Source organism: Python bivittatus, unplaced genomic scaffold (assembly GCF_059951505.1).
Source record: "Python bivittatus isolate LINGU-HERP-01145 unplaced genomic scaffold, Pbiv_v1 ctg000310_np1212, whole genome shotgun sequence".
In the NCBI taxonomy this organism is placed as follows: domain Eukaryota; kingdom Metazoa; phylum Chordata; class Lepidosauria; order Squamata; family Pythonidae; genus Python; species Python bivittatus.
In genome coordinates, this window is record NW_028277054.1 from 10,340,067 (window position 1) to 10,367,203 (window position 27,137).

General features: G+C 43.7%; 1 protein-coding gene across 2 annotated transcripts in view; it reads left to right on the top strand.

Moving 5' to 3' along the window:
• Positions 1 to 6,298: 6,298 nt before the first annotated feature.
• Positions 6,299 to 27,137, top strand: part of NKAIN1 (sodium/potassium transporting ATPase interacting 1) — a 33,931-nt gene continuing 13,092 nt past the window's right edge. For both annotated transcript variants that reach the window (XM_088140055.1, XM_088140056.1), the window contains exons 1-3: positions 6,299 to 7,045; positions 23,256 to 23,393; positions 24,696 to 24,776. In XM_088140055.1, coding sequence (XP_087996181.1) covers positions 6,899 to 7,045; positions 23,256 to 23,393; positions 24,696 to 24,776 — 366 coding nt within the window. In that variant the 5' untranslated portion in view covers positions 6,299 to 6,898. The remainder of the gene's footprint in view (positions 7,046 to 23,255; positions 23,394 to 24,695; positions 24,777 to 27,137) is intronic.

Consider the following 27,137-nt stretch of genomic DNA (forward strand, 5'->3'; position numbering starts at 1 on the left):
ATGAACAAATCCACACTGTAGAGCCCTCTGAAGAGCCAGAGCAGACACAGGCTGTCCATCAACGGTGCTCCCCAAGGAACTAACACAAGGAGCAGACACTGCGCAAAGCTAGTCAGGTCGGCTTTTATTGTCTGACAGTTTGCAAAATGAAACCTATGTCTAAAGAAAGGAGTTTCCACCCCACCGCAGGGGGAAGAAGTGGGGAAAGGGGACAAACAGTGGGATACCCCTGTGCTGAAGACATCTGACAGATGGTAGACCTGGAGATGTCCTTGGACAGAGATCGGCTAATGGACAAACACAATGCAAACATTAGCGCACTGCAAACATCAAGATGCTCCAGGGACATTTGGGAGACGATGTCTTGAAACCCCTGTGAAATCAGGTTGGCAGCTTATGAAAGATGCAACTCCATTCGCACATGGGCCTCACATGCACCCCCCCCACCAAAAGCAAAAGAAATCAATGCAGTATCCCATGGAAATGAATACTCTTTCTTTGCTTGCAAACATGAATTCCCTGCTTGTCTGTCCATCAGGATTCATAAGACAGTTTAACAACAAAGTACATAAAAACACAGGCACACACCGGGTGCAGGAATGCTATCTACATTAGGCAATAACTGGTTCCAACAACCCCCAGTGGTCTCCTCAGAAGGGCTCCATGAGATGCAAGTGGGACTGGTGAAGGTGGCTCCTCATCCATTCTCAAGGACGGAGGGTGGCCAAGTCCTCTCGCACTGGTCTGCTTGTCACTCAGTCTCTCTCTCCCCCACTTCTTTTTTAGGTGATCCTGCAAGCCTGAAGTTGCACCTGCAATTCTACTGCAGAAGACCATTTTTTATTTGTATTTGCACTACAGAGCACAGAGACAGGACAAGAAGGAGCAGGCAACCTACACTTCAGGTTCCCATTTGAATGCCAGCCAGAGCCCCAGCCCTGAGTGGAAAGAAGGTCACTTTCCACTGATTCTCCAAAGGGCCACAGGATCAAGCACTTGCCAAGGTGTTATGGTCATCTGGGAACCTGAAATGTTCTTCTCCCTTCCTGAAGTCATTGTGCCTTCAGATCTGCCCTAGAGCAAACCCAGGAGTGGGTTTTGAAAAATGGTGCAATCATTTTTTTCCCAGACTGATAAAGATTCAGGAGACTGTTATATAAAGAGTCAGCTGCAACCTTATCCATTATCAGCAAAAGGTCTTGGTAGTTCTCCAGTTAGCTGTTAGAAAATCAGAAAATCTTGCCCTAATGTACACAGGAATGAATATATATATATTCATGAAGACCTCACATGACCGTGACATCCAACTTCCTGTTGGCTTCCCCATTGACTTTGCTTGTGAGAAGCCGGCAGGGAAGGTCGCAAATTGCGATCATGTGACTACGGGGCACTGTGATGGTCAGAAATGGGGGCCATCACCTGAATTGTGATCACATGACTGCGTGGGTGCTGTGATGGCCGGAAGTTCGAGGACTCGTCGTAAGTACCACTCGTTCAGTGCCATCATAAGTTTGAATACCACCATATTCAGTTTAGGCATCTGCCAAAGACCCAGATAAATGGCTAAACCTGCAGTGCTGTGGATTGTCTCCTACTTGTCATTGTCTTCTGTTAGGGCATGTAGCACTACATCCATAGTTTGGAGAGTGTCTACAGAAGTTTACATATTAGAGAAATTCAATATTTTTATCCTCTATTTTAAATTTCTCGTCTTGCAAAATGGATTTTTTGTCGTTGGGTGGAAAGAGAAAAACTAAAGATACCCAGTCCAGTGGCAGCACTTATAAAAGTAGGCCCAATTGAAAAAAGTTTGGTGAAAGTTACATATCTTTTAGGACGTGGTACATTAATTTCTGCCCAAACCTATCTCCAATTAAATAATTGGTTTCACTGATCAAAATCTTCATAAACTTCATTCATGTATCATTTTAGACAGTCATGATATCATTGAGTTTGAGAAACCTTTCACCAAGCTATAACGTAATTGCTTAGTTTCAGTCTGGCATGTTATACAAACTCAGCCATTGTGATTAATTCAATTAACCATGGTTTACAGCAATATGTGAACTCTGCCAGAGAGCTAATAATGCTGTGTGCGGCTATCAGTGGCATTCATTTGACTCAAAATGTGATTTTTCACATTGATTTTCATTGGGATCTAAGAATAACTACATTGACCCAAACTCATAAGGCCAGGGAACAACTCATGGGTTATTTTGCACAACACTCTAGATCAGTCTTAAATGTGGTTGGATAATTGGTTCAGCACATTTTAGGAAGGTCAGCCTTAACATATGTGAGCCAGGCCATCACCCAAAGTTGTAATGTGATTGCTAGGGGCATAATACAGTATGCGAAATGAATACAGAAACTCTGTTTAGTTGATTTGGGTGTTCTGTGATCCTAGCCATGGCCAACAATCCTCCAAAACTGATGGAAATGGCAGGTTTTTTTGCTTGTGAACCATCAATGGGACATGTTTCTCATGAAAGGGAGTTCCAACACTAAGGCTCTACTGTTTATATTCCTTTGCTTTCCCTCAAGAAACCTAGTGTATTCCTCCTGCAATATTATAACAATAATAACAAGAACAATCCTGTGAAATAGATTGGGCTGAGAGAGAGAGATGGAGAAGGAAAGAGAGATAGCAAATATTTACCACTCAGTGAGGGCTACTGTATCTCAACTGCAAAAATATGGGTGACCACAAAAAGGTCAGCAAAGAGTTCAGTGTTTTCTGTGGTGCAGATATGATGGCCCTAGGCTTCACAACCTAGTGGGGATTTGAATCTGGACCTTCCCAATCCACATCTGCTGTATCTCAAAAACAGAAATCTGGCATAGGGAAGATCAGGGAAGTTCGAGCAAGGCCAGTTCACAAGGCAGCAGTTAGAAGATCAGAACGTCAGTAGAAATATATTAGTCCTAAATTTGAAATAGTTCAGTGGCTGCAATTTTGGTAGCCTCATCCCCCTTATCTCAATAAATCACTCACGATTTTGGGATATGTTCAGTTCTCTTGCTTACCTGGAAGATCTTGGAACCATACAATCAGAGATCTGCCCGTGTTGCCTTACAGTGGTAGAGTCTGACCACTTCTGTTCTGATGGAATCCATGATTTCCATTCTTTATCTTGCTCTGGTTGGCTACTTGTGTCCAGTAGCTGTTACAGAGGGCAGGGTGGACATGGGGTCTGGCTTTTAAGATTGAAGCCTCTGTCTTCATCTCCTGTGGCTCCCCCAGTCATTGCTCATCCAACTTGAGGGACTCTGGCTGCACATTGTCCTGACAGCTGTGGCAACACAGTGCTGAGTTAATGGAAAGAGGGCCTGGTGGGCTCCCTGAAGATCTCAGGATACCGAAGGGGTTATGGAATTTCCTGGCTCCTTTTAATTACTTCCTACTCACAGTCAAGTGGCAGGCGCTCATTTGCATATGTTTACTCCATGCTGACTTGCAGAACAGGCAAAAATAAATATCTCTCTGCAGCCATGGTAACCCAAATGGCCAGCTTCCCATCTGAGCTGCCTTCCTCCAACAATATGCCAAGATGAGCTCTCTCCCCACCCCCATTTTGGAAAAAAAAAACATGAGAAACCATGTAGCCCCTGCCAACCCTGTCATAGGGACCCTGAAGATAATCTACACGTTTTGGAGGAGAGGCGTCTAGAACTTCAGGTTCAGCAACTGGATGGCTTCAGGGTGTCTGCAGAGGGGTCAGGAAAAGAAAGATGGTGGCTGCATCTGCGGGATCACAGTCCGGCCCCTTTTTAATCTATGCCACATGCACAATGCATGTAAAAAAAGCTGTGGCCTTTGATTGTGTGGTCATAGCCTCTGCCTTGACTTTTTTTGACGCCTTCACATACAGATAGCATGCGCTTTTCGGATTTCTAACAGCAATTGGATGTCTCATGTCTGTTTCTGGACTGCTCTGAAATTTTGCCTTTAGTTATATGAAATCAAATAAAACTGACTGATGCTAAACTCGCATGAAAAGCAGATCATCCATGTTATACAAAAAATCTAGATTTTGGGTCTTTTAAGCTTGGTCCTTGCAGACAGATTTCAGGCTTGCAACGGGTGACCCAATTTCAACTCAATGCAGGTGCCTGTCCATTGCTTTCCATGTGCTAAGAACACAAACTGTTCATTTTCTCCATCAGTGCATCCATTACTTCCATCAATGGCCTGGCCATTAAAACTTAATGAGGGAGCTCAGCTTTGCATAACAAAACAACACCACTCAGCATAATATTCAGCTTTTACCTGACTCCCTTTACTGTCAGACCAAGACAGGGGTCAGCATCTACAAGTGCCTGTGTGTCTGCCAGACCCTCTTTCCCATACTGTTAAAGATTGCCTATCTTTGATTGAAAATAATTGGTCATTCAGATTCTGGATGTTGGATGTGCAGAACAAGAGAACAAGGAGCTAATGCCTCTGGAAGAACTGAGATATATGGGAGTTATTCTGAGGTTAATTTCTTCACGTCCACCCACAAGTTTAACTTGAGGATATATTTGCCATATTTCTCTTTATCTGCAAGGGAGATGCAGTTTCTGCATGTGGTTTATTTGGCTGCAGTGATTTTACATCCTGGGAAAGGGGGGGAAAAAAACCCCACATTGCAATTGTTTTAAGCAAAGCAAGCTTCAGAAGAAAGGACCAAGAATGATAACGTTTTTCTACACTAGAACTTAGCAACACAAACCCTAAAACGAATAGAAGTAAAGAATGAGAATTTCCAGGGTACCTTAAAGTTCGCGCAAAGAGCAAGTCACAATAAGAGGCAGAATTTGCACTGTGTGTGAAACGCACCCGATGCTTCATTTTTCCTGCCAGCAACAGAACCGGGATCTGACAACAAAGCAGAATTTAAGCCAAAGCAGAATTTAAGCCTTTGCTTGATCAAAATATACCCAAGTTCTGAACTTATGGGGCCACAGTTTCAAACCAATTCATGATCAAGTGAGGACCTAGCCTTGCCAATACTAATTCATATTTCCCAAGACAGACATCTTCAAGAATTAGGAAGGTACTGTGGCATAAACCAGCATTCCCCGGCCTGGCCCCCTCCAGATGGGTTGAATTATAATTCCATCATTCCCAGGTAGGATTAGATTGGCTGGGGAATTCTGGAAGGTGCAGTCACAACAAAGCTGGAGGGCACCAGGTTGGTAAACCCTGGTTTATGCCACAATCAATTCCTAATGATCTGAGATACTCCAAATTGAACAAGACTAAAAATGGCAGAATTCACAGCCTTTCCAGGCAAAATATGCTTGTTCGGCTTAGGTTCAGGGTGCTGGGCAAACCCAACCAACAGCTGGTTTAATTATTAAACAGGGCCAAGCAAATCACAGCTTGCAAAGACTGGACCAGCCAACAGCATTCGAAGCCGCTGCCCAACTGCCTCCACTATATGAATGCAATGAAGAATTTGTTCTGGACTGTTTCTCTCTGCAGCCCTTGGCCGGATCCAGTCGATTTGGAATCTGATGGCTCGTTAGCTGACTTTTTTCACCACACCAAATTTGGTCCCGTTCTGTTCCGCGTTTGGAGAAATATCACGGTGACAGACAAAAAGAATCGCATCCTTTTTTACCATCCTTTGGGGGGGGGGGAGGAGAATAAAGCGAGTAGAAGAATAATTTTCAGGGTCTCAAGGCTTGAAGCAGCAACATGCTCAAGATTAATTACCAACCTAGCAGAGTATCCTTTTTGGCTAGGTCCTTGGCAATGCCTTAGGGCAGTGCTTCTCAACCTTGGTCACTTTAAAATGTGTGGACTTCAACTCCCAGAATTCCCCAGCCAGCAAGGCTGGCTGGGGAATTCTGGGAGTTGAGGTCCACACATCTTAAAGCCGCCAAGGTTGAGAAACACTGCCTTAGCATGTTCCAGTGCAGAAGGATTGGGTGCACCAGTATTCCCATCACTTTCCCAGTTGAAGATGTTGGGAGTTGGACTCCCCACTCATCATACAGGCATCCAGTTGGGGAAATCCAGCCTGCGCAACAGCAAGCGTGTTTGCGTCCCACACGTTGCTGCGTTGTCCGTCGAGGGACGCCCGGACGGCCAGAGTCCGGCTCTTCCTTCTTCCAACTTCGCCCGACCGTGCCTTCGCGAGCTGGGGGGGGGGGGGAGGAGAGACCCCCAGCTGTCCAGGGGGCGTGGCCTCCCGAGGCCCAGCCCCTCGCTCCGCGGCGTCCGTCTCCGTGACTGGCCCGCTGAAGGGAGGAGGCGGGGAGGGGCTCGATCTCTCGCCTCTCCCCACGCCTGGGGTGCAGCTGGGGAGCCACGTGGTGGGCCGGGGGTGGGCTGTTTCCACTCGCCCTCCTCTCGCGCTCGGGCTGCCTTCTGCTCCGGTGCGGCTCCGGGTTGGTGCGCTGCCTCCGTCGCGAGTGACGCTGCCTCCCAAGCAAGCGACGGATCGCTCCCCGCCCGCTCGGAGCAGCGCAAGCCGTGGGTGTGTCGGCGGAGGAGGCGGAGAAAACAATAGAGCGGAGGCTTTGAGAGGCGCTCCTGCAGGCGGATCTTCTCCCCCGCCTGTAACGCGGGGCCAAGCCCGGGCGGCTCGGGTCGCCCCCCCCCCGCCCGGGGATGGCACGCGGGAGCTGATTCCGGCAGCCGAAGGCGCGTCGGCGGGCGCGCGCAGGCACCTCACGATGGAGCGAGGGTGCTGGTTCCCGCGGGCTGGGCAGCGCCGCGGCGGGGGGAGATAACGCCGCCCGGGGCTCGGCTCGGCTCTCCCCGGCGCCGCGCCTGCGGTTCGGAGGTCGGCGGCGGCAGGAGACAAAGGCGTGCGGGACGAGGCGCGCGCGAAGGGACCTCCCTCGCCCTTTCGCCGGGCAGCGATGGCACAGCGTGGCCGGCCGGTGCCGCCGCCGCCTTCGGATGCCCTCTGAGCCGGGGTTGTCACTGGCAACGGGAGGCGCGGAGCTGCTCCTGACGGCAACGGCGAGAGGAGGCTCCGGCGACCCGGCGATCATGGGCAGATGCAACGGACGCTGCACGCTGGTCGGCTTCTGCTCCCTACAGCTGGTGAGCCGAGCGGGGGCCCGGCCCCATTGTGCGCAGGGGCCCGCTGGCTCTCGGGCAGGGTGACCTTGTTGCCCAGCAGCCCGGTTGGCAGGAGAACCCGAGAGGGGGGGAGGTCTTCGGGACGGAGAGGCCTCCCCCGCCCAGCCCTTTGTGGAGATCGGGTCGCCGGGGGGAGGGGGAAGCATCTTCACAAGAGGCGCGGGGGCGGGGCTTTGGCGACTGGGCGAAGCCGTTCCTCCCTCCGGCTCAAACTTTAAATCTCTCCGACGGGATTGGGGCGGCAGGGCGGGGGCGCCCCTCCCCTCCAACTCAGCTGGGCGAACTCGGTCGCTGAGTTCGCCCACGACGGAAGGTGCCCGTGAGGCAGGAACGGCCCGTTCGGGCTCCGCGGGGGAGGAGGCTCCCCGCTCTCTCGGCCCCGCCCTGTTTTGATGGATCGGTGGGTCAGGAATCCAGTTTCGATCAGGAACCGAAGGGGGAGAAATGAATCCGGGAACCAGAGAGGAAGAAAGGATATTTGAGGATTTTTTTTGGTTTTAAAGAAGCGATCATGAGGACCCTCTAAGGTGCTCTTACAAGTAATAATAAGAAATCAGGATTCCAGGGGAGAAGAAAGAATGTATGAGTCTGTTTAATAGCAAAAAAAGCTGCCCATTTTTCCGGGGTTCATTCTGACCTTCGTGTCGTCTTTCCATCACCCTGGGTTGAATTTAATATTGTAAGTTGCTCAGGGCAGAGATCTTACCCTGTGATGCTCTTTATGCAGCTGTGCATCCTGATAGCAAAGATCTCCGATGAAGTTCGGCCTAAGAGAAATCTTGCAGAAAGCAGAACATGAGAATGTTCCAATGTGCAATTGTATTTTTCGAACTGCAGGTGCTGGGGCTGTTTTTAGCTTTTTAAAGGGCTTCTACGGAATAAACTATTCAAGATGCGGTGTTGAAGATGACTAGAAAAACTGATCTTTCTCTTTACAGGAAATGTTAATGCGATGCTAAGGGTCAGTTTGGGTTTTGCTATTTTGAAGAATGCAAATTAGAATCGGGTCACCTGAGTCATTTTGTACAGAGATCCTGAAAAGAAATTTCAGAAGAATAACAAAAAAGCTGGCAAGAGCAATAACAGGTCTACTGTAATAGTAGATTACTATACTTTATTGCATAAAAGTTGACGTAAAACTTTATGCTTTATTGGGGTCACGTTTCTACTCTCCAGTTTTATTTTTGTAACAGGTTAGCTTGAAAGAAAATGTAGTGTAACTTTAATTCCATACTGTGGTGGTACATTCAGGAGCATTTCGGGCATCGCTTTGGTGTGGCTTTGAAGAAAGTAAACACGATTACTGCAATTCTCCTCCACTGCATAAATTGTGAAGATTAGTGCTCTTGGGCACAACAGTAGTTCTCTGTGTTTGATAAAGTTCTGACAGTAAGCGTTTTCCCATCAATCCAGCTTGGCACATGGAAGGCACGCTGTTCCCCATCTGTTGCCACCATGCCTGGATGCATCGATGGAGGTGGAATGTCCAAATGCTACTTATAACCATACACTTGAACGCCCATTGGGAAAAATCACTTGGTTGGTTTTCCATGTGTAAGACAAACACAGAGCCATAGCTCACTGGTTGAAAATGTATTTTGCCTGTTGATGGACCTGGGTTCAATATCTGGTGTTTCCAGGTAGGGTTTGCATAGACTTCTGTCTGAAATTGTGCAGAGCTCTCGCTAGTCAGAGTATGATGATGATCACTAGAAGCCACAATATCATCTCATAGGTAATGACATCATTGGGCAAATGATTCATTCAATTTGTTTAATAAAAGTGATGACATTATTATGCATATGACATCACTTGTTCCCCTTCACCCTTGTGTGTTCATGGGCCAGAATATTCAGCATGGATCAGTCGTTGATTCAATGTAAGCCATATTTTAATATTCCTAGTCATTGCTGTACAGTTGGTGGGTTCAGACAAAACATTAAACTGAAACCAATCCGAATACAGTATGGCTTAACATAATGTGTGAACCTAGCCTGTGCATGCTTTGCACATCAGAAGCACACCCTGACTGTCTGAACCAGCTCTACAATTGCCTCATCTGTATCTTAAATATGTTGTGGTGTTAGAATTGCATCTAGTGTGCATGGATTTCAGTAGTCTTTGGAAACCGTGCACTCTGAGGATGAGCAAATTTTTATATTTTGCTTCTGCTATTATTCTGGTCTCTAACCCAGTCCACACAACATGCTAGTCATAGTAGATGGCTTGGCTTGGCTTAGCATACTGCTATTATGGTTTGTAAGCTATAGCTTTTATCTTAACATGTTTTGTGAATCTGGATAATGTGGAGGTGTTATGAAACGTTTACTAATATGTAGCCATAGGCATTGGTTATGAGCCATAGTGACATCACATGTATTACGATGTCATCATGCAAACAACATTCATTATATAATTGTAACAGTTGTGATTGACCCAAATGACATAATGTACATCAATTTCATGGTGATGATACAATGTGCATGACATTCTTTCCCTGTCCCATCATGGACACCCCTTTATTTTTCCTATAAGTCTTGACTGGACAACATTTTTCAACCTACCCTTGGCCTTAGGAATTGCACTTTGGGCCAGGACAAAAACAATTGAATCTAACTAAAATTAAATTAATGAATTATAGTTATTTTGTTTTACTTTCCTTTGTATTGCACTTTTTTATCCTGCTATATTAAAAAATTCCAGTTCAGCAGAAACTTTTGAAAGGGCTCTGATGGTCATATCCAAGGATTTGGGAAAGGAAGGCTACAGGGAACCCTGAGGCTGCAGATCATGCACCCCTGAAGTAGGTCCAGAGATGCCAAACAAGAAGAATGCAAATGCTAGAAGACCTTTTGTATCACAACAAGAGATGCTTTAAAATGCAACTGTTGCAAGAGTTCTTAATAGGGTGAAGTGACTGTTAGGCAACTCATGTTTTATGCAGTTGTTCGCTCTGGATTCTGCTTTTAATCGTTTTAAATTCAGGTTGGCAAGGCTGAGAAAATACGTTCTCTTCCTTGCCATGTTTTTCTTTCTTTTTTTGATGGCATGCTTCAGTGAACCAGTGCAGGCTGGCTTTGTTCCCAGGAACCAGCTACAAGTAAATGGCCACAGCAGGCGTGGACTTGACAGGGATGTGTTTGTCCCAATCAGCAGCCTGTCATCCCAGCACCCAGTTTTCTACAGTCATCAACCAGATGGTTTTGGGGAAAACAGCAAGCAAGGCACAAAGAGCTTTCTCTCTTGTACATCCCCATGTTGCCCTCCCAGTGACTGATGGCCAGAGAAAGTTGGGTTTACACATCACACCAATCCTAATTTGCAGAATAAACCACAAGCGGTTGGGTTTGCACAGCAAGAGAAGTCCAAGGAGTCAACCTGTAGTCCCAAGGGCGTAGGACTCTTCTCTTTTTCTTCTTTTTAGCCCCCCAACTCCTGTTGGCTACATCACTGAATTCTAGTTTCCTTTGATTCTGAGTCCATGAAGAGTGACGTTTATGCAAAAAATAGACAACATAGATAAGTAAATAAGTCCCACCCTCTTTGAACACCTTCCCCCTCAATCCCTGTTCTTGTACATAACACTATCCTACTCACAATGCATCATCAGTGTATCCTGTGAGGTGCTCAGCTACCACCCCCTCGTTAAGTCAGCAACAAACAAGTCACATTTTGGGTTAGTGTGAAAACAGCCCATTTCTACTGTTTGCATACAGCTGTCACAGCTCACCACCCATGATTGACTGCTGTGGCAAAGCAACTCCATGCAGGGCTTGTTATATCTGCTGTTTGTGGGCTTAAGGCCATTCTCTCACAAGTACCGTGGGAGGGACTGGTCCCATTGCAGGGTTTTAACAGCTCCTTTTGCACCCCCTTGTTTATCAGTGGAGCCCCACTTTCACTGGATGTCAGCTCTGTTTGATAATTGGATCTTGTCTCTTAGTGTGAGCCTCCTCTCTGACTCATCGGTTGACTCATTCTTCTCTACAGGTTTTGGAGCCTTGTGGAGGGCAGTGTAGGCTTGACAATGCTGTGCTTGGCCTTGATGCCTTTGGGGTGAATTGTAAGAAGTTTACATAAATGTTCCCAGTTTGAACTTGAAGCTTTCTCTTGGTGCTGGAGGGTGAGAGCATGAGAAATATCTTTTGAGACCAAATGTGGACCCACTTTAGTTTAGCATTCTCTGATTGCACGCTGGCTGGCAAGATGCATCTGAGACACAAAAATGAGAGGAGAGGACAACTGCTGTCTTCCAGGGCTGCTCCCTTGCAGCAGGCACTGGAAGGATGCTCTGATTCTGGGGGTAGCGTGCAGCCATCAAAATGAGTAGTAATGGATTGCTTGATCATCTACTCATTTTTCTGCTGTCCATTTAAAAGTATCTAAATTGCTGGCCATCATGGTGTCTGGTGTTAATGAATTTCATAGGTTAACTACATGTTGTGTAATGAAATAATTTGCAGTTTGCACCATCTATCTTGTAAATAGGCTATGAAACTTTCTGCTCAACCAAGAGTGGCAGCTCTCATTAATGCTTTTGTTAGCTAGGCTACTGTAACACATTCCTTATTGGGCTTTCCTTAATTATTATTCCTGAGCATCTTTTTCTCTTTGGGCTAGTACCCAATACCTAGAATTAGTGCAAGTAACTCCAATAGATATCTGGTTTTTAACACTGGCTAACCTGGAGCAAAACCTTGTCTACTATGCATTTAAATACTGTGTGAGTGTGTTATTTAAGTTGTGCTAGGAATGATGATTTGACCAAAGTCAAAGATCATCATAGTAGCTGGTTTGCATATTGTACGCCTGAAGCTGTAATGTGGTTTGTTTGGGTTTGGCTTAGTGTCTTGTGCAAACCCAGCATCTGTGATTTGTACAGCATGCATTATGATTTAGTGTGCCAGCCAATTGTGGTTTACTCACTAAATCATGAATAAACAAAAAATGCATTAATGTGGAACATTTACCCAATCATATATTAATTGTGAACTCAGTTCTCTGAGTACCAGCCTTTCTATAACCAGGAGGGCATCATGCTGACACAAGAAGGAAGTATAAGTAGGCTGGAAAAATTGTTCCAGAATTTGTTGTTTTTGCTTCTGATCCTGATTTTTGGTGACTGATACATAATTTTCATATCTTGACATCCTAGCCTGGTGTTTCCCATCTTTGGCAACTTCCTGGTGTGTGGATGAAGTCCAAGCAGCATGACCATTGCTGGGAATTCTGGTAGCCAAAGTCTACCCGTAGGGAATTTGCCATGAGTAGGTAAAATTGATCTAGCCAGTCCTGTGCATGAAGTGGGTGTTGGTTTGCTCTAAATAGGACACGTCCCCTATGAAATCATCCACCTAGGCAATAGTGGACTGCATTCATCACTCCCCTTCTTTTTGCATTTGAGTAGGTTCTAGGGAAAGAAGTGAGAAAGGAGAAGAACTTGAGAAATTCATGTTGTGAATAATGCTGTGCTTAAATTATTAAATGTACAAGGTGATATTGATAGTCTGTCCATCAATTTCTCTTTTAGTCGAAAAAATGACTGCAGTGTGTTTCCAGCCACACAAATATCTGTTTCTACAACAACTTGCCAGTCAGTAGCACTTTCTGGAATATCAGGTGATGTCATGATTTTGCACAGCCACAGGACCTTCCAAGAAGTTGTGCAGAGAAGGCTATGAAAACATGGATTTCACGCAAAGCCTTCTTCTCCTACAGGATCATTCAAAGTAGCACTGCATGGACAAAAGCAGTTGAAACTGGAAGGAATACAATATCAATCTAATCTAAAATCAAAGTAGTAATTAATTTGGGAGAAGTGTACTACCCTAAGGGATAGAGAGATAGCTGTATAGAGTTCTTTAAGCATGTTAAAATTAATATGCAAGAGTTTTTTGTTTGTCAGTCTTCTCATTTAAGATCTGTATGATGTAAAATGAAATAAGCTGTTGAGTTAAGATACTTGAGAAACCAGTAGAACTCATTTCCAAGTAACGTTTGGATTTGATATAATCAAATACCTTAAGTTCAACTGTATATGGCCATTTGCAAAGGCTTTACAGATACTCAGGGGAACATTTAATATTAGCATAATATCCTTTAAAAAATCAGATTTCCATTGATTCCTAGGATAGCTTTTTCCCCCCCACAAAAATCACAAAGGGATGACTTTTCAAATGATATCCAGTTCATTAAGAGATGCAATTATCAGCAGTACTTTTAAAAAAAACAACAACATCCAACAGTCAAACTTGCCTGGAATGATTTTTCTCCCATGCTTATTGGTTTAAAATGTGGTGGTATCATCCCTGAACACTGGTTTCATCCATTAATGTCAGATGGGTCTATTTATCTCTACTTGAGTGAAATTATAAAACCATTCCAATTTCCACTTCTCTATCAAAGTCCCAGAAAATTGAGTAGAAGAATACAATTTTACTCCACACTACATAAGGTGTAGAGACTTGGTTCAGTCCTCTGTGGAAGGACTTTGTCTTTAAAGTCAGACATGGCCAAGGAGGAATATGTGTAGGCGGACATTGAAGTGGTACAGCTTCCCCAGTCCCTTAATTGAGGTGTCCCAATGGAATTATGCCTCATGGGTCTGTACATGCAGCATAATGCTTCCCCCAAATTTCCAGCCAGTGTAATAACTCTGCCGGCAGAATTTCAGCCAGTCCTCTGTCCCTCCATAATCATTTTCTGTAGATACTCCTGATGGAAGGGCATTGAAGAACAATCTGGCTTTTGGTGCTAGTGGTCAGGAAGAGAAAGTTGGCGAAGTTCAACAGTTCAAACCTCTGAATGGAATCTCATCCCCATGACTTGAAATTTTTAAATTGGATCCCTTTTTCAAATTGAATTGACAATTTGAATCAGGTTTCATGCGATTAGTAAAATTCTTCCAATTTTCTAGTCTGATCACATATATGATGAGCTCAAGTGGGGTCCTCTTTATATAGGCATCCTCACACCCACATCTCTCTGTTGATTTTCAAATTACAGTCCGTAGGAGATTAAGGTTTCTCAACCAAAGTCAGACCCCAAATTAAATTGGGCTAATTCAGTAGGCCAAATTGGAGGAGACTTCCATAGAGGCTGCCATATTGATCAGGAGACAGAAGAAACCCTCTTGGCTCACTGCATTTGTGAACCTCATGGATGGGTGGGCCAAGAGATCATGAATATGGCATTACTAGCTTGGCCTCCTAGCTTGTGGAAGGAAGAGAGGAAGGCAACTCTCTATTCTTCTATATGTGAGTTTTCAATTACACAATTAAATGCACAATTAGGTATAATTACTAGTGCTCAGGAACCGCAACTACTCGTAATAGGCATGTAATCTACTGCAGTCACTGTTTATACTGCCTAGCCCCTCTCCCTAATGATTATGGAATGCTTCCACATTTGCATTGTTGCTATGGAAATCATGTTTGGAGCTGACAAATGGCATTTGGGTTGGAAAGCTGTGGCATTTCTTTGCTGGGGACCAGAATTTTGCAATCGTGAAAAGGGCCACATTGGGCTCCTGGGAGGTATCTGTAGTGGCAGTTTCATCTCAAGGACTTAGTTTTCCTATTATTCTAAGTTTTGGCTTGCTTAAGCATGGTTTGGTTTGTTGAAAAAACCACAATTGGCAGGACTCGCACAGCAGGCTATGGCTGACATAAGCGACCTTTGGGTGATGGGGAACAGAAGACTGTTCTGGGAGAGTAAGGATGGTCATGGGCAAAGTGATAGTGGTGGCTGGGATTCATGTGTGTGAGCAGGGCCATGATTTTCTGGTTTGAGGAGGGCATTTCTGGAGCTTTGTTTTGACCATGCTAACTCTATTGTAGTGTTTACTATAGAGCTGTCATGTTGTCCTGCCTCAGTATGATGGGACATAATGCCACCTACTTTCAGACCATTGTGGTCAGAGAAAGCTGTACACTTGCAAAAAACAAAAAGTATTTGGAGGCCTCATGGCCATGGGCTCCTCAACTTGCCCTCCTCTATATTAAGTATAGGGTTTACAGACCATAATGGTTGTGTTCATATAATATGCTAAGCCAAAACCAGAGCAACCACATTATGACTGAGCTAGAGCGCTGAGTAGAATATACAAGTCACTCCCCACTGAAGATGAAGATAGCAGGCTAGCTGGGGATTCAAGCTATGCTGTCCCACATGTTCTCTTCTCAGCATCTTGCTGTTGCTTCCTAATGTTTGTTTCTTAAGGTAAGTGCTTCACTGTGTCTAGTGGTAGGGCTGGTCCCAAGAACAGTTGCTTTCTGAAAAATCCTCCAGGAAACAAGTGAGCCGAGCTGCCCATCATAATCATCCCAATGTAAAAAAACAAGCAGTGAATTCCATTCACTGAAAAAGTTGATTAAGAACTGCTTTCCACTCTTTAATGCAGAGTACCAACTTGTAGAAGAAGTGTATAAAACAGTTGAAATCTCACAATTATAACATCAATTTGTTAAGAGAAAAAAGGACATCAAAACAGATCTCAAAAGCTTAAACTTTTCTTTTTCTTTTAAGTTATAATATGGAGGACATAAAAAACTGCCTTATACTGTCTCTGGCTGTGGTGTAAAACCAGAATGAACAAATAATAATTTAACAAAATGTTTGATAGATTGGAAATAATTGATAGCTGCTCCTGGCATTTTTACTGAAGTAAAATAAATCCAAAAGGGTAGTGGGATATGTTGTATGTCTTATTTTTGGGAAGGGAATTCAAAAAAGCCTTTGCAAAAATAGAAGTGATTTGAAAGGCTGAAAAAAACATTCAGAGGGAAATAAGAAAAATACAGAAGAGGGAACGCTGATCCTCCTGCAAGGCCTTCACGTTTCTAAAAAAAGTGACAAAGGCTCATCGTTGCAATTATAGATCCTGCTCCTTTTAATGCCTTACTTCTAGGTCAAGGGTCCGCAAACTCTTCAGCTCATAAATCCTTTCATTCAGATTGTTCATCAACCCCCAAATATTTGCTATATGAAAATAATTTAATAAATACTTTAATAGTACTACAAATAGTAGTAGTAGTAGTAGTAATAGACTCTAGGTGGATAAAAATGCCAAATCCAGTCTAAACATCTGGCTGACTGTGCGACCAGCCATCATCATCATCATCATGAGACAACTCAAGGCCACTCTTGCTGGCAACTGACCATCCAACCCTGGGTAACACTTTCTTGCCACTAGCCACCTCACCTTCAGGACTAGGGACTAGCATGGAGCTGTACAGAGATCCCAAAAGATTAATTGACCCCAATCGACCTTCCATCATTTATCAACTCCCTTTTGACCCCCAGACATTTATTGACCTCCTGGATAATCCCATTGACCCTTGGGGTCGATATTGACCACTTTGGTGAGCCCTGTCCTAGGTGGTAGCATGGCACCCATTCAGTCAGTCCCAGGTGACCATAACTTTAGTTGCTTGCAATGCACTTGAGTAATGTGAGTAATGTGAACTCAATGCACTTGAGTTCAAGGCATCAGGATGTCTACCCAGCCCTGTTCCCATTAAAAAAAGAAAAGGGGATTTGGAATCTGAAAGTTGCCTAAGGATCTGTAACTGCAGGTGAGAGTTATTTGAAATAGCAGAGGTTTGTGGTTACTTGCTTTTTACAAGGAGGAGATTGAAGTTTGACCCTGACATTTAAACAAGCAGTTCCATTCCCGCGAGTTTAAAAGACAAGGGGCTGTCACTTCAGCTCCAAGCGTAGAGGGGCTTTGCCCCTTTTAATGTCCAAATGGTAAGGGCAGTTGTGTTTCATGTCTCTTCTTTGGGTGCATTTGCATGTTTGGGTACATAATTTAAGCTACCTAAAGGATGAGGTGGCCCTGAGTCATCTCTACAAGTGACTGTCATGCTTGTATGGGAGAGAGCAAGAACAAGTTGAAGTTGCTAAGAGGAAGATTCTCTAAGCCAGTGTTTCTCAACCTTGGCCGCTTTAAGCTGGGTGGACTTCAACTCCCAGAATTCCCCAGCCAGCCATGCTGGCTGGGGAATTCTGGGAGTTGAAGTCCACCCAGCTTAAAGCGGCCAAGGTTGAGAAAAGCCTTCTGGAGTAGAGATTGTGTTTTACTGTTTTACTCTTATGACACCTCACTTTTTTTCCTTGAGCAAAATAAAACCAAAAGTTTTAGTTCAGCGTAGTGCAAATGTAATCCTGGGATTACATTGTGTATTTTGGGAAAGATGGCATTCTGGCTTTGGAGTGGGAGAACGGAGTTCTTATGAGCTTTGATAATCTCATAATATTTTTCCTTTTTTTTTTTTAATTTAGGAAGTGGGGGATCCGTGAATGCAATCTTGAGTGTCATGGTTAGGATGTTGCTGATCCCTGATTTGTCATGATCGTGAAGAGTAGCTGTTTCATTGAAGTGCTGTGTAAATTAAGTCGTCTTTGCTTGCTGCTTATTATATTTATATTTTGCCTTTTTTGCAGCCAGGCAAGTTGCCTGCGTGGCAGAGGGTGGGGGAACCTCTCCTCATTTTATCCTCTGAATAATAACCTTGCAATAGCTGAACCTAGCCTAAGCCAAGATTTTTAATCATGATTTTAAAGCAGCCTGATTGGTCTGGTTCACACATAAAGGCAAAGCGAAAAGTGCCAGAACAACACCCAAGGCATTGCAATAATTCTCTTTCTCTAAACACCCAAACTGCCCACGAGCTCTCACAGAAAAGTCAAGTACATAAGCTGCTGTTATTGGAGATACATGGTCTTCTACAGAGCCTAAGAATTGAGCCATAGATGTGTTGAAATCTTGGGTTCCTTTCTTCCATCCTTCTGTTACAATGAATTATTTGCAGCCCATTTTTCTAGGCTGGGCTGTACTGACATAACGGTCTTGCTGGTCCCAGGATCCTTATTTCTCACCTTGCCAACTGCAACTCTGACATAATATCTGGGTTCACAGAACACACTAAGCCAAATCAAATGAAATCATACTATCGTTTAGCCTGAAATGTGGCCCTGCCATAGGGATTGGCCAAAATTATCCAGAACCTCTTTGATTGGGTGGGAGTTGAATCTGAAGCTTCTGCCTTGAAGATGCCCATCAACAGGGAGCACCTGGATAGAGGACCCTGGTTGCAGTCTTCCTTGCTGGTTATGTTCATACAACACTCAAGCCGGTTCCTGCGTTAACCTGTTTTCTGAATTTGCCCAGTCTTGAACTAACCCAATGGCTTGGGTTAACACAATACATTAAACCACACACACACAAACACACACACTAAGGTTAAAATTAACCAAGCTTGGCATGTGTGACTGCAGCCACTGGTTGTATAACTGACGCAGTCAATTTTGCATGTGCACAGCCACCAAACAGCCATATTTTAGCCTGACGTGTTATGCCCATATGGTTAGTTTGTGGTTCAGTGTGTCACATGAACCCAGAAAATTGGATTGAGTGAAGGCATGGTTCTGTTAACCATGGATTAGTGTATCATGTGAACACCATCAATATTTGGGACCTTTCATTTCAGGGTAGCAGAAGTAGCAGCAACAGTTGACATAGAAACACTAAAGGGTACTATTAATTGACTTCCTCAGAGGAATAGCGGCTTTTGGAAGGTGGCTTTCGTAATCTGAGACGTGATAGTAGGGAAAGGATCACTTCTTACAGTCCAGATTCCTGCTTCTTCCCTGATGGCTGCTAGCTTTAAAAATTAGCAGAAGCATGCAGTCCCATTAATACATCATTTATTTTAGCTGCGTGACAGCTTGCATGTTGTGCTCAAGAAAGGCAACATGTGGGTGACAGCATTGTAGGCCTTCAAATGCACCGAGTGACTTTTGATTTTGCAGGAACAGCAGCACAAACAAGAACTGCGTGAGGATCAAAGAAACAGGCAAGATTTCTGCAGGAGTTTCCTGTTTGGGGTGAAGGAAACACAACTCAATAGTCCTACGTGTTTAGGCCACCCTCTTTAGAAGCATAGTAATGTGTGTGCATCCAGGCCAAAGTGAATAATGCATAGACTTGAAGCAACCACACTTCACCTCCAGCTTCCAGGGGAAGTTTTGAATCTCTGTAATGAGGGATGAAGAAAACTCTTTAACCAATGCAAGATAGCCCAGTGAGCCATGGGAACCATCATTCAGTGAATCCTGGATCAGCATGTCATATGAATGCAGCCTATAAAGATAACCAGTGTCCCTACTTTGCATCCCTTTACTGACAAATTCTCTGAACATTGCTATCCCCATTCTCAGAAGCAGGGGATGAAACACTCTATGCCCAGAAGATTGGGCTAATTGAATAAACCATGGTAAACTACATTGTGCAAACACAGCCATTGTATTGTATGAACCCAGGCCATTGAATTAATTCAGTCCAGTGAACCATCCCTCCTTCCACCTTGTATTTTACACTTTGTAGTTGATGAGATCTGCATTCCCACATTGGCCTTGGACAAAGGCCCCAAATTGCTGCTCCTTTTATTCAGTTGGCAACAAAGGGGCCAGAAGAAGACAGTTGCATCTTGGTGTTTTCTTCCTCCAGTTTACCATCTCCACTTACTTTGTACTGGGAGAGACTGAATAAAATAAAATGCAATAGATGCTTCAGAAGCAGGTGGACCCAAAGATATAAAGCAGCTTCGTATATGTGGCTGGATTACTAGGGAGTTACCTAGAGTTAAAAAGGAGCCTCCTTGCCATTGCTTTTCCATAGCTTGATGGGCAGATGTTCCATTAATATGTGGGTATATTACCATTCATGTGCAGACATCTTCACCTGCAATTTTAAGTGAAGCCTAATTGTCAGCAACTTAACTGCTGTTACTAAAGAAAGTGATAATCAGGAAATATAGCCATCTTCATTTAAACCCAATTAAGCTATCAGCTTGTGCCTTCCAATCAAGATTCCTTGGTGGTAGTAATGCCAAGTATGCAGGCAGAATGGTTTTTAGCAGAAGATTCTTATGTGTAATAACTTAAACAAAATTAGCAGGTGCTCGTCTACAGCTATTTGCTTTGCAACCAAGTTTGCAATTATTTTTTTTTCCAGACTCTGAAAGTTGTGGCAAGGATCCAGGCCAGTTATCTGTTGGCCAGTTTGGATGTTGGCTTTGTTTGTTGTGAGGTGATGGGAGCTGAAGTTCAACTTGGAGGCACCAGGTTGGAGAAGGCTCTTGTTGAACTTCTCCAAGAGCACAGATCTGAAGAGAGAATCAAGATGTTACCAAATGTACAGATGGTATCTCACTCTTTTTACATGTTCTTGCCTGCAGCCTTATTGAAGAGGACTGGGGAACTGCTGGATTTGCAGTCCTTCTCTCTCCCTCCCTCTCTAAACTCCTGTAAAATTAATGTTTAATACTACTCCTAGAGAAGAACCCAAGATCGCACATGGACTCTCTGATGGTACCAGAAGTTTCAGTGTTTTGGAAATGTTACTTCTGGTGCGGCTTAATTAAATGAAATCCCCACTGAGCCCAAGGCATATGGCAAATGAAATCACAGAGTTCAAGGATAATGGGCCGTTGGGATGCAATTAATCTCAAGGTTGTTTTGGTGCTGAGCAATAGTAGTCACATGGACTTGGAATATAAAGGGGTGTGGTGTTGCACAAAGGGTTAGCTTAATGTAGAGCAGCCAGATGAAGTGTCTCAAGGCCTTGGCTGTCAGTGGCTTTCCAGGATCTTGGGTCATAATTTTTCTAGACCAAGGTCTCCTTGAAGCCACCAAGCCAATGAAGGCAGACTTAAAGCTTAAGAACAATTTAAGTACCATATAGACCTTTCTGAGCTGGTACTCTCCACAACACCCATCGTTCCCCAGTAACAAGAGTAAAAATAGAGTTCTTCAAATGTCCCTAAGCCAGGATGCTTTAAACCAGGGTTTCACCAAGCAAGCCATCCTACACTGGTCCGTTATAAGTCATAATCAGGTTTGCGTTTCATATTAAACCAAAATCAAACAAGCCGTATTATGGTTTAGCATGATGCATGAAGCAGGCTGGTGGGTTGGATGGAAGACCCTTCAGTGAGATGAAGTTAGAGGAAGGGAACCTTTAGATCCAGCTCACCAGATACAATACCTGTAGTAACACTGCCTACTGCCACTGACCCATTGTCTTGTTCTGACAGTATTTTCCACAGGATTCTGTTTATATGTGCAACTGCCAGTTTTCAAGCAGTAGGAAATCAAGTTAAGCATTTGCCTGTACTCTCTGCTGCAGAGTTAAAAAGGAAGCGAGCAGTCATCTGGAGAGTCTAATATCTTATTACTTTCTGAATCTCACGTTCCCTTTGCCCCCAACCTCCAATGTTAGATAATCTCACAACTCTGCTAATACTGTATGTACTAATGATTATTTTATGTTGCTGTATGCAGAAGCAGGCACTGTCTGGGAACTGGCATAGCATTTCATGACCTTTCCATTAAGCTGACCACGTTCACCATTCTGGGGCCCCCCAGAGGTACTGAATCTGCAATTAACCAGATGTGTTGGACTACAACTCTCACCAGACCCAGTCCCCACAGAGCCACATATGACGAGAGCTGTATTCCAATAGCAACAGTTGTGGAAAGCTATAACTGGTAGACCATTTTGTGGTGTCAGAAATTAATTGCCAGCTTTTTTTGCCCTAGGTCCCCAGAGGCGGACTACGTGATTCATGGCTGGTCTCATCTCAGAGAAATGGAAGGTCCACCAAAGAAATACACTGACTCTTACTTCAAAGGACTCTGGAATTGGAGGGCATACAGTGGCCTGTGTTCAGTAGGGCTGTTAAGAACCCAATTAGCCTAATCTAGAAGACGAAGTCACTTGCACAAGTGATTTATAAGGGTTGTCAGGCTTAAACTAGAGATGGGGGGAAGGGAGGGGGAAGGGAAGAAATGTGGAGACAGGATCCCTGCTGACAGGTGTGGTTTATTTCAGAGGCTTGGCCTGAATTCAAGGATTCTGCCTTGTTTTCAATTTCTAATGAAAGCTTTGGAAAGAACTAGCAAAGCCCCAATCATCCAGGGGTATTCCTATTTTATCAAGGTTTTCCTTCCTGATCTTCAACTTGAGGTTTATTTCTGTCCCATCTGACTTCCGACATAAACCCTCATCCCCAGAAAATACTGTTTTATGAATGGTGCACTTGCATCAGAACTGGTGCTGTGCCGAACTTGGCCCTGAATATCTCAGAAGCTTGCTTCCTCTGTGAAAGTGGTTTTGTTTGGCTACCACCTTATTTTCAGGATGCTTGATAATTTCTTTTCACATTTTTCATGGAGGTGTTTTTGAACTGGTTTGGTTATTGGGACTGGTAGAAGGTGTGAATACTGGCCTGGCTGATCTCTCTTTTATGTTTCTGGTTGTCTATCCTTCTCAATTTGAGAACATCCTCTGAGAGGAATTCCCTTAGGTTTGAATTTTAAAATGTGAAGCAGAGCACTTGAGATGATTGTTCAGTGAAAGACAAGATATTCATGCACATCCTTTGATCACTTTGTTTAAGTGCAGGAGGGCTATGCTCCACGGATGAAAATTTTACTTAATTTATCCTGATGCGAAGGTAGTCATTGAAGTCCATCTAGACCTTGATCCCCTCTTTGTTCACCAAATCACAACCACCCCCATCACCTTCTAAAAATTATAGCCTGCCATACACTCCTTGGGTTGTCAATTCAAGTCATGGTTGCTATAGCTTAAAGGATGAGAGCCTTTACGTTTCCAAGCTCAATTTGTGCTTTTCCAAACAGGGTCAGAAAAACAGCTGTTCAGAATCATGGAGAGGTGTTGCCAATGAATGACACCCATCCTGAGCAGCTTCCAATATTTCTAAAATAAGTCTCCTTGGATTCAAAGGAACAATCTCCTGGGGAAGTATACAGGTTTACCACTTTGGGGGACTTCACAAAAGACCCTGGCTTCTTCTGCTGCTCTTGGAAATTGAAGCATCGATCCATTTGTGGTCCTTTCCACTGTTGCAATTTGCCAGCGCAAACACCCTCTTCTTTGACTTGTGATGATTCCTAATAAATCCTCCTGCTTTGGAATATATTTCTTTGACAGCAGCCAATGAATCATGCCAACATCTCTGTCGGTTGTGACTAATAGCCCATAGGGTTTCTGATTAATTCTGTGGTAGACTTTGCTGCTTTCTTATTCTGTGTAATGCTATGCAATGAAGAACTCTTTGTCTCCCTTTATGGTCTCTTGTAGGTTGCAGCCCTGGAGAGACAGATATTTGACTTCCTGGGTTATCAGTGGTTGCCAATCCTGGCCAATTTTTTACACATTATGGCCGTTATCCTGGGTGTCTTTGGCACCCTTCAGTACAGATCCAGATACCTCATGCTGGTAGGTATCAAGTCCTGCTCTATGTTTTCTTTGCTTCCTTTTCCAGAACAGGATTAGAAATGAGACACTGGTTGGTTGATTTATGTATTAAACCTATTATATTGCCACTGCCAAAGTCTCTCAGCACCATGAATGCATAAAACTAGACTTTCAATCAGAGATATTTCAATCAAAACTAAAATAATTGATAATTAAAAGCCCGGAATGGTGTGTTTTAGAGCCCTCTCAAGAAAACAGTCAAGAATAATTTGATGACTAGCAGCAATACCAACTAGCTATTAGGTAGAAAGCTAATGTGGGCCAGTGGTGTCTATAACCATAAACATAGCATAGAATGCAGTATGACTGAGAATATTGCAATATTGTGTTAAAGTTTCTGTCTTGTGTAGACACACACCCTTGCTTATATTTGATGAGGGAAGAAAGTAGTCCAGCCTTCCTTAATGTGGTACCGTCCATAGGTGCTGAATGTTGGCTCCTGTAATTTCCCAGCCTTTGGCCATGTCAGGAGTATCATAATCCACTGGACTGTGTGTGTGTGTGTGTTAAAAATTCAAGATGGTGGTTGCCACCAGGTGAACAAAGCCTAATGCTTTTTTTATGCGCATCACATAATACGTGTAAAAAACTGGTGGGGCTTTGATCATATGGCTGCAGGCACCATCTTGACTTTTTTGACAGCCCTCCCAACACCCCTGTACGTAGGTTTGATACAGTTGGAGTTAAAAATTTAGACATCTGGAAAGTCCAGTGAAAGAAGATTGAAGAATATAGGTCTAGTCTATGAAAATTCCTAAATCTGTATTTGTCTACCACAATTCCCTGTTTTTTTTCCTTTGACAGCAACTAACCAACCTCCACTTTCTTTACATTTCCCAAAGCTTTTCAAAAGCGTAACTCACAAGAATTGATTAATACAGCACGATATGCCTCCATGTAGTTTGCTTGGCTTATTTTTTGCTTGTAGTAAGAGCCCAGCATTCTAGTTTGAAAACCATGATTGATAGCTTGGTGTATTGTGTAAACTCTGATTTTGGAAGTTAGGCTTTAATGATTAAGAAGCTCCACTTGTTTTAGGCATCTTCCTTCAGATTCATAAGCTTAAGTCTGCAGGTGGCAACTCTTGCTAGCTGGCGTAGGAGAAAAATGACTTCAGTGTGTGCTGTGTTTCTGCTGCTAGGTTTGTTTTAGGGGCAGAATGATGGAGAGCAAGCATATATCTTTGGGATCTCCAGTTGCTTTAACAGCTTTTTCCATTGACCATCTTTAACTATCAACCTGCCCCTTTCTTTCCCCCACTAGTACGCTGTGTGGCTCATCCTCTGGGTTGGCTGGAATGCATTCATCATCTGTTTCTACCTGGAAGTCGGGCACCTTTCACAGGTAATACCTTTCTAATCACACCCAGAACTTGCTTTTCTCAAGCCATCGGTCCACCCATCCGCTTTCCAGCCATCACCTTTCCAGCTGCAATTGCTCCATTGGATAGAGATTAGAATTCAGGAGAAGATCACATGTTGTAAATGCTGCCATGCTCCTTTCAAATTATCTCTTCACCACCACCACCACCTTCTTGTGACGTTGCAGAGCAGAATTGGCACACTACTGGGAGACCTGCTGTGCTGTTCTGCATTATAAATAAATGAGGGTTTTGGCTCTCTAGGCGTTCAGACTGTGTGCTCTTTCCCCTCTCTTGCTGGGGCATTTTTCTTTTATGGAATGCACGGGTTTTGCAAGTAATGGCAAACCCCTGTTTGAAATGCAGTGCTCACACAGCATTTTGGCAGAAGCAGTTCTGTTTTGTAAACAGATGGGTTGATCCACAAGGGAAAGGAAGGAAGAAAAATCAGGCTATACTTGTTCTGGAGCAGTATAAATGCATGGGGGTAGGGGGTGGGCGGTGTCTCATCCAGGTACTGCTCGCTGATTAACTCAGGTTCCAAGGAGAAAACCATTCTGAATTCAAAGCACACTGTTATCAGGGATAGGTGATATAGATTTATGGATCTTGTATTTTAGGTCATTTTGGGAAAGGCATTTTTGCCTGTTTGTAGTAGACAAGGGGGAATGCCTCTTCTAATGTCTATTCCAAGCACAGCTTTTTAAAAATCATTGCTTATTTTATTACTATGGTTATTGCCATCATCATCATTATTATTATTTAAACAAACACTACGCCATATAATTCAGTGGGACAGTTTTTAGTAACCAGAAATGTTGAAGTCCAATATATATTGAACCAATTTGCCACTTCAGGCGTAGAACAGTCTGTCCTATCATCTCCCTTGGTCTGAGGGTGACACAGCAATTTCATTAATGTCTTTTTCAGTTTGAATTAGGAGTGGGTGAGAAATATTAATGCAGAGCTTTCAGGTCCTACTTCTCAAATCCATAAACAAATCAGAATGCAACTATCTGGAGTTTTTCAGTTTCGTGGCATGGGAAAAGATGAGCGTGCATTCATGTCAAGGGGGAAAATATTTGCAAGAATGTATCATGGCAAGGAAGAACGGGTGCAACAATACGTCTATTAGAAGTGTGTACAAAATTGCATATGAATTTTTGTGCAGTCCTAAAAAGAATTGCAAACCATCGGAGAGGTGGTGTAGAATGAACATTGACTGGGTATGAAAAACAAATTAAATATGAACTTGACAGATACGCTGGTTCCTGTTTATAATATAAATTGCCAGGGTCCCAGTTCTTGAACCACTGTGATGGACTGGAATGGAGGAAGGGGGGTGAAAACGCTCTGGGGATAAGCGGAGAAAGCTGGTGCATCCCTAAACATTCCAGAAGATAGTAGAGACTTGTACCTGGGAACTGCTGGTCAGTCTGAGAAGATTTCTGTAAACAGGTGCTGGCAAATAAACCTTGCTGATTGAACCTGCATGGTCTCCAGGAGTTCTTTGGGCTAGGCCTGACAACCACATCAGTTATTCCAATATTGTGTGCAATTTAGACCCAAACTCTTTCTGCCATGTAGGATGCTGAGATGTGGAAGTGAGCTGCTCTAGGGTCTAAGCTTTGGGAGGGCACTGATTTTGTATTAGGAAAGGTAATGTAAGGAACAGCTCTGGTGAAAAGATCTTTGGAAATTGCTCTGGAAAATGCTGCCAGCATCATTCACCGTTCACCATGCTGGCTGGGGCCACTGGGCCTTGTAGCTGAGCAACATCTTAAGGTCTATCCATTTTCTTTCCTGTTGAGACTGAGAATATGAGTATATAATTGCTTGCTTTAAGATGCATTTGAATGGCTGTACTGGAGTCTTAGTTGCATATTCTCTTGAAGCGGAGAAACATCTGTTTAAATGTCCTGCCCTTTTCAGTGATTGATTGATTGATTGATTATGTGCCATCAAATCATTGTTGGCTCTTAGTGACCACATAGATAGATTTTCTCCATGATGATCTGTCCCTAATCTGTGCCTTCAGATCTTCCAATGGCGCACCCATTGCCACTTTAACTGAGTTCATCCACTTTGCTGCTGGTTGTCCTCTTCTCTTTCCTTCCACCTTTCCCAGCATTAGAGCCTTCTCCAGAAATCTAGGTCTTTGCATAATGTGTCCAAAATAGGATAATCTGAGCCTGGTCATTTGTGCCTCGGGTGAGAACTCTGGGTTGATTTGTTCAATGATCCATTTGTTTGTTTTTTTGGCTGTCCACAGTGTTCTCGGGAGTCTTCTCCAACACCCAAGTTCAAAAGTGTCAATGCTCTTCCTATCTTGCGTCTTCAAAGTC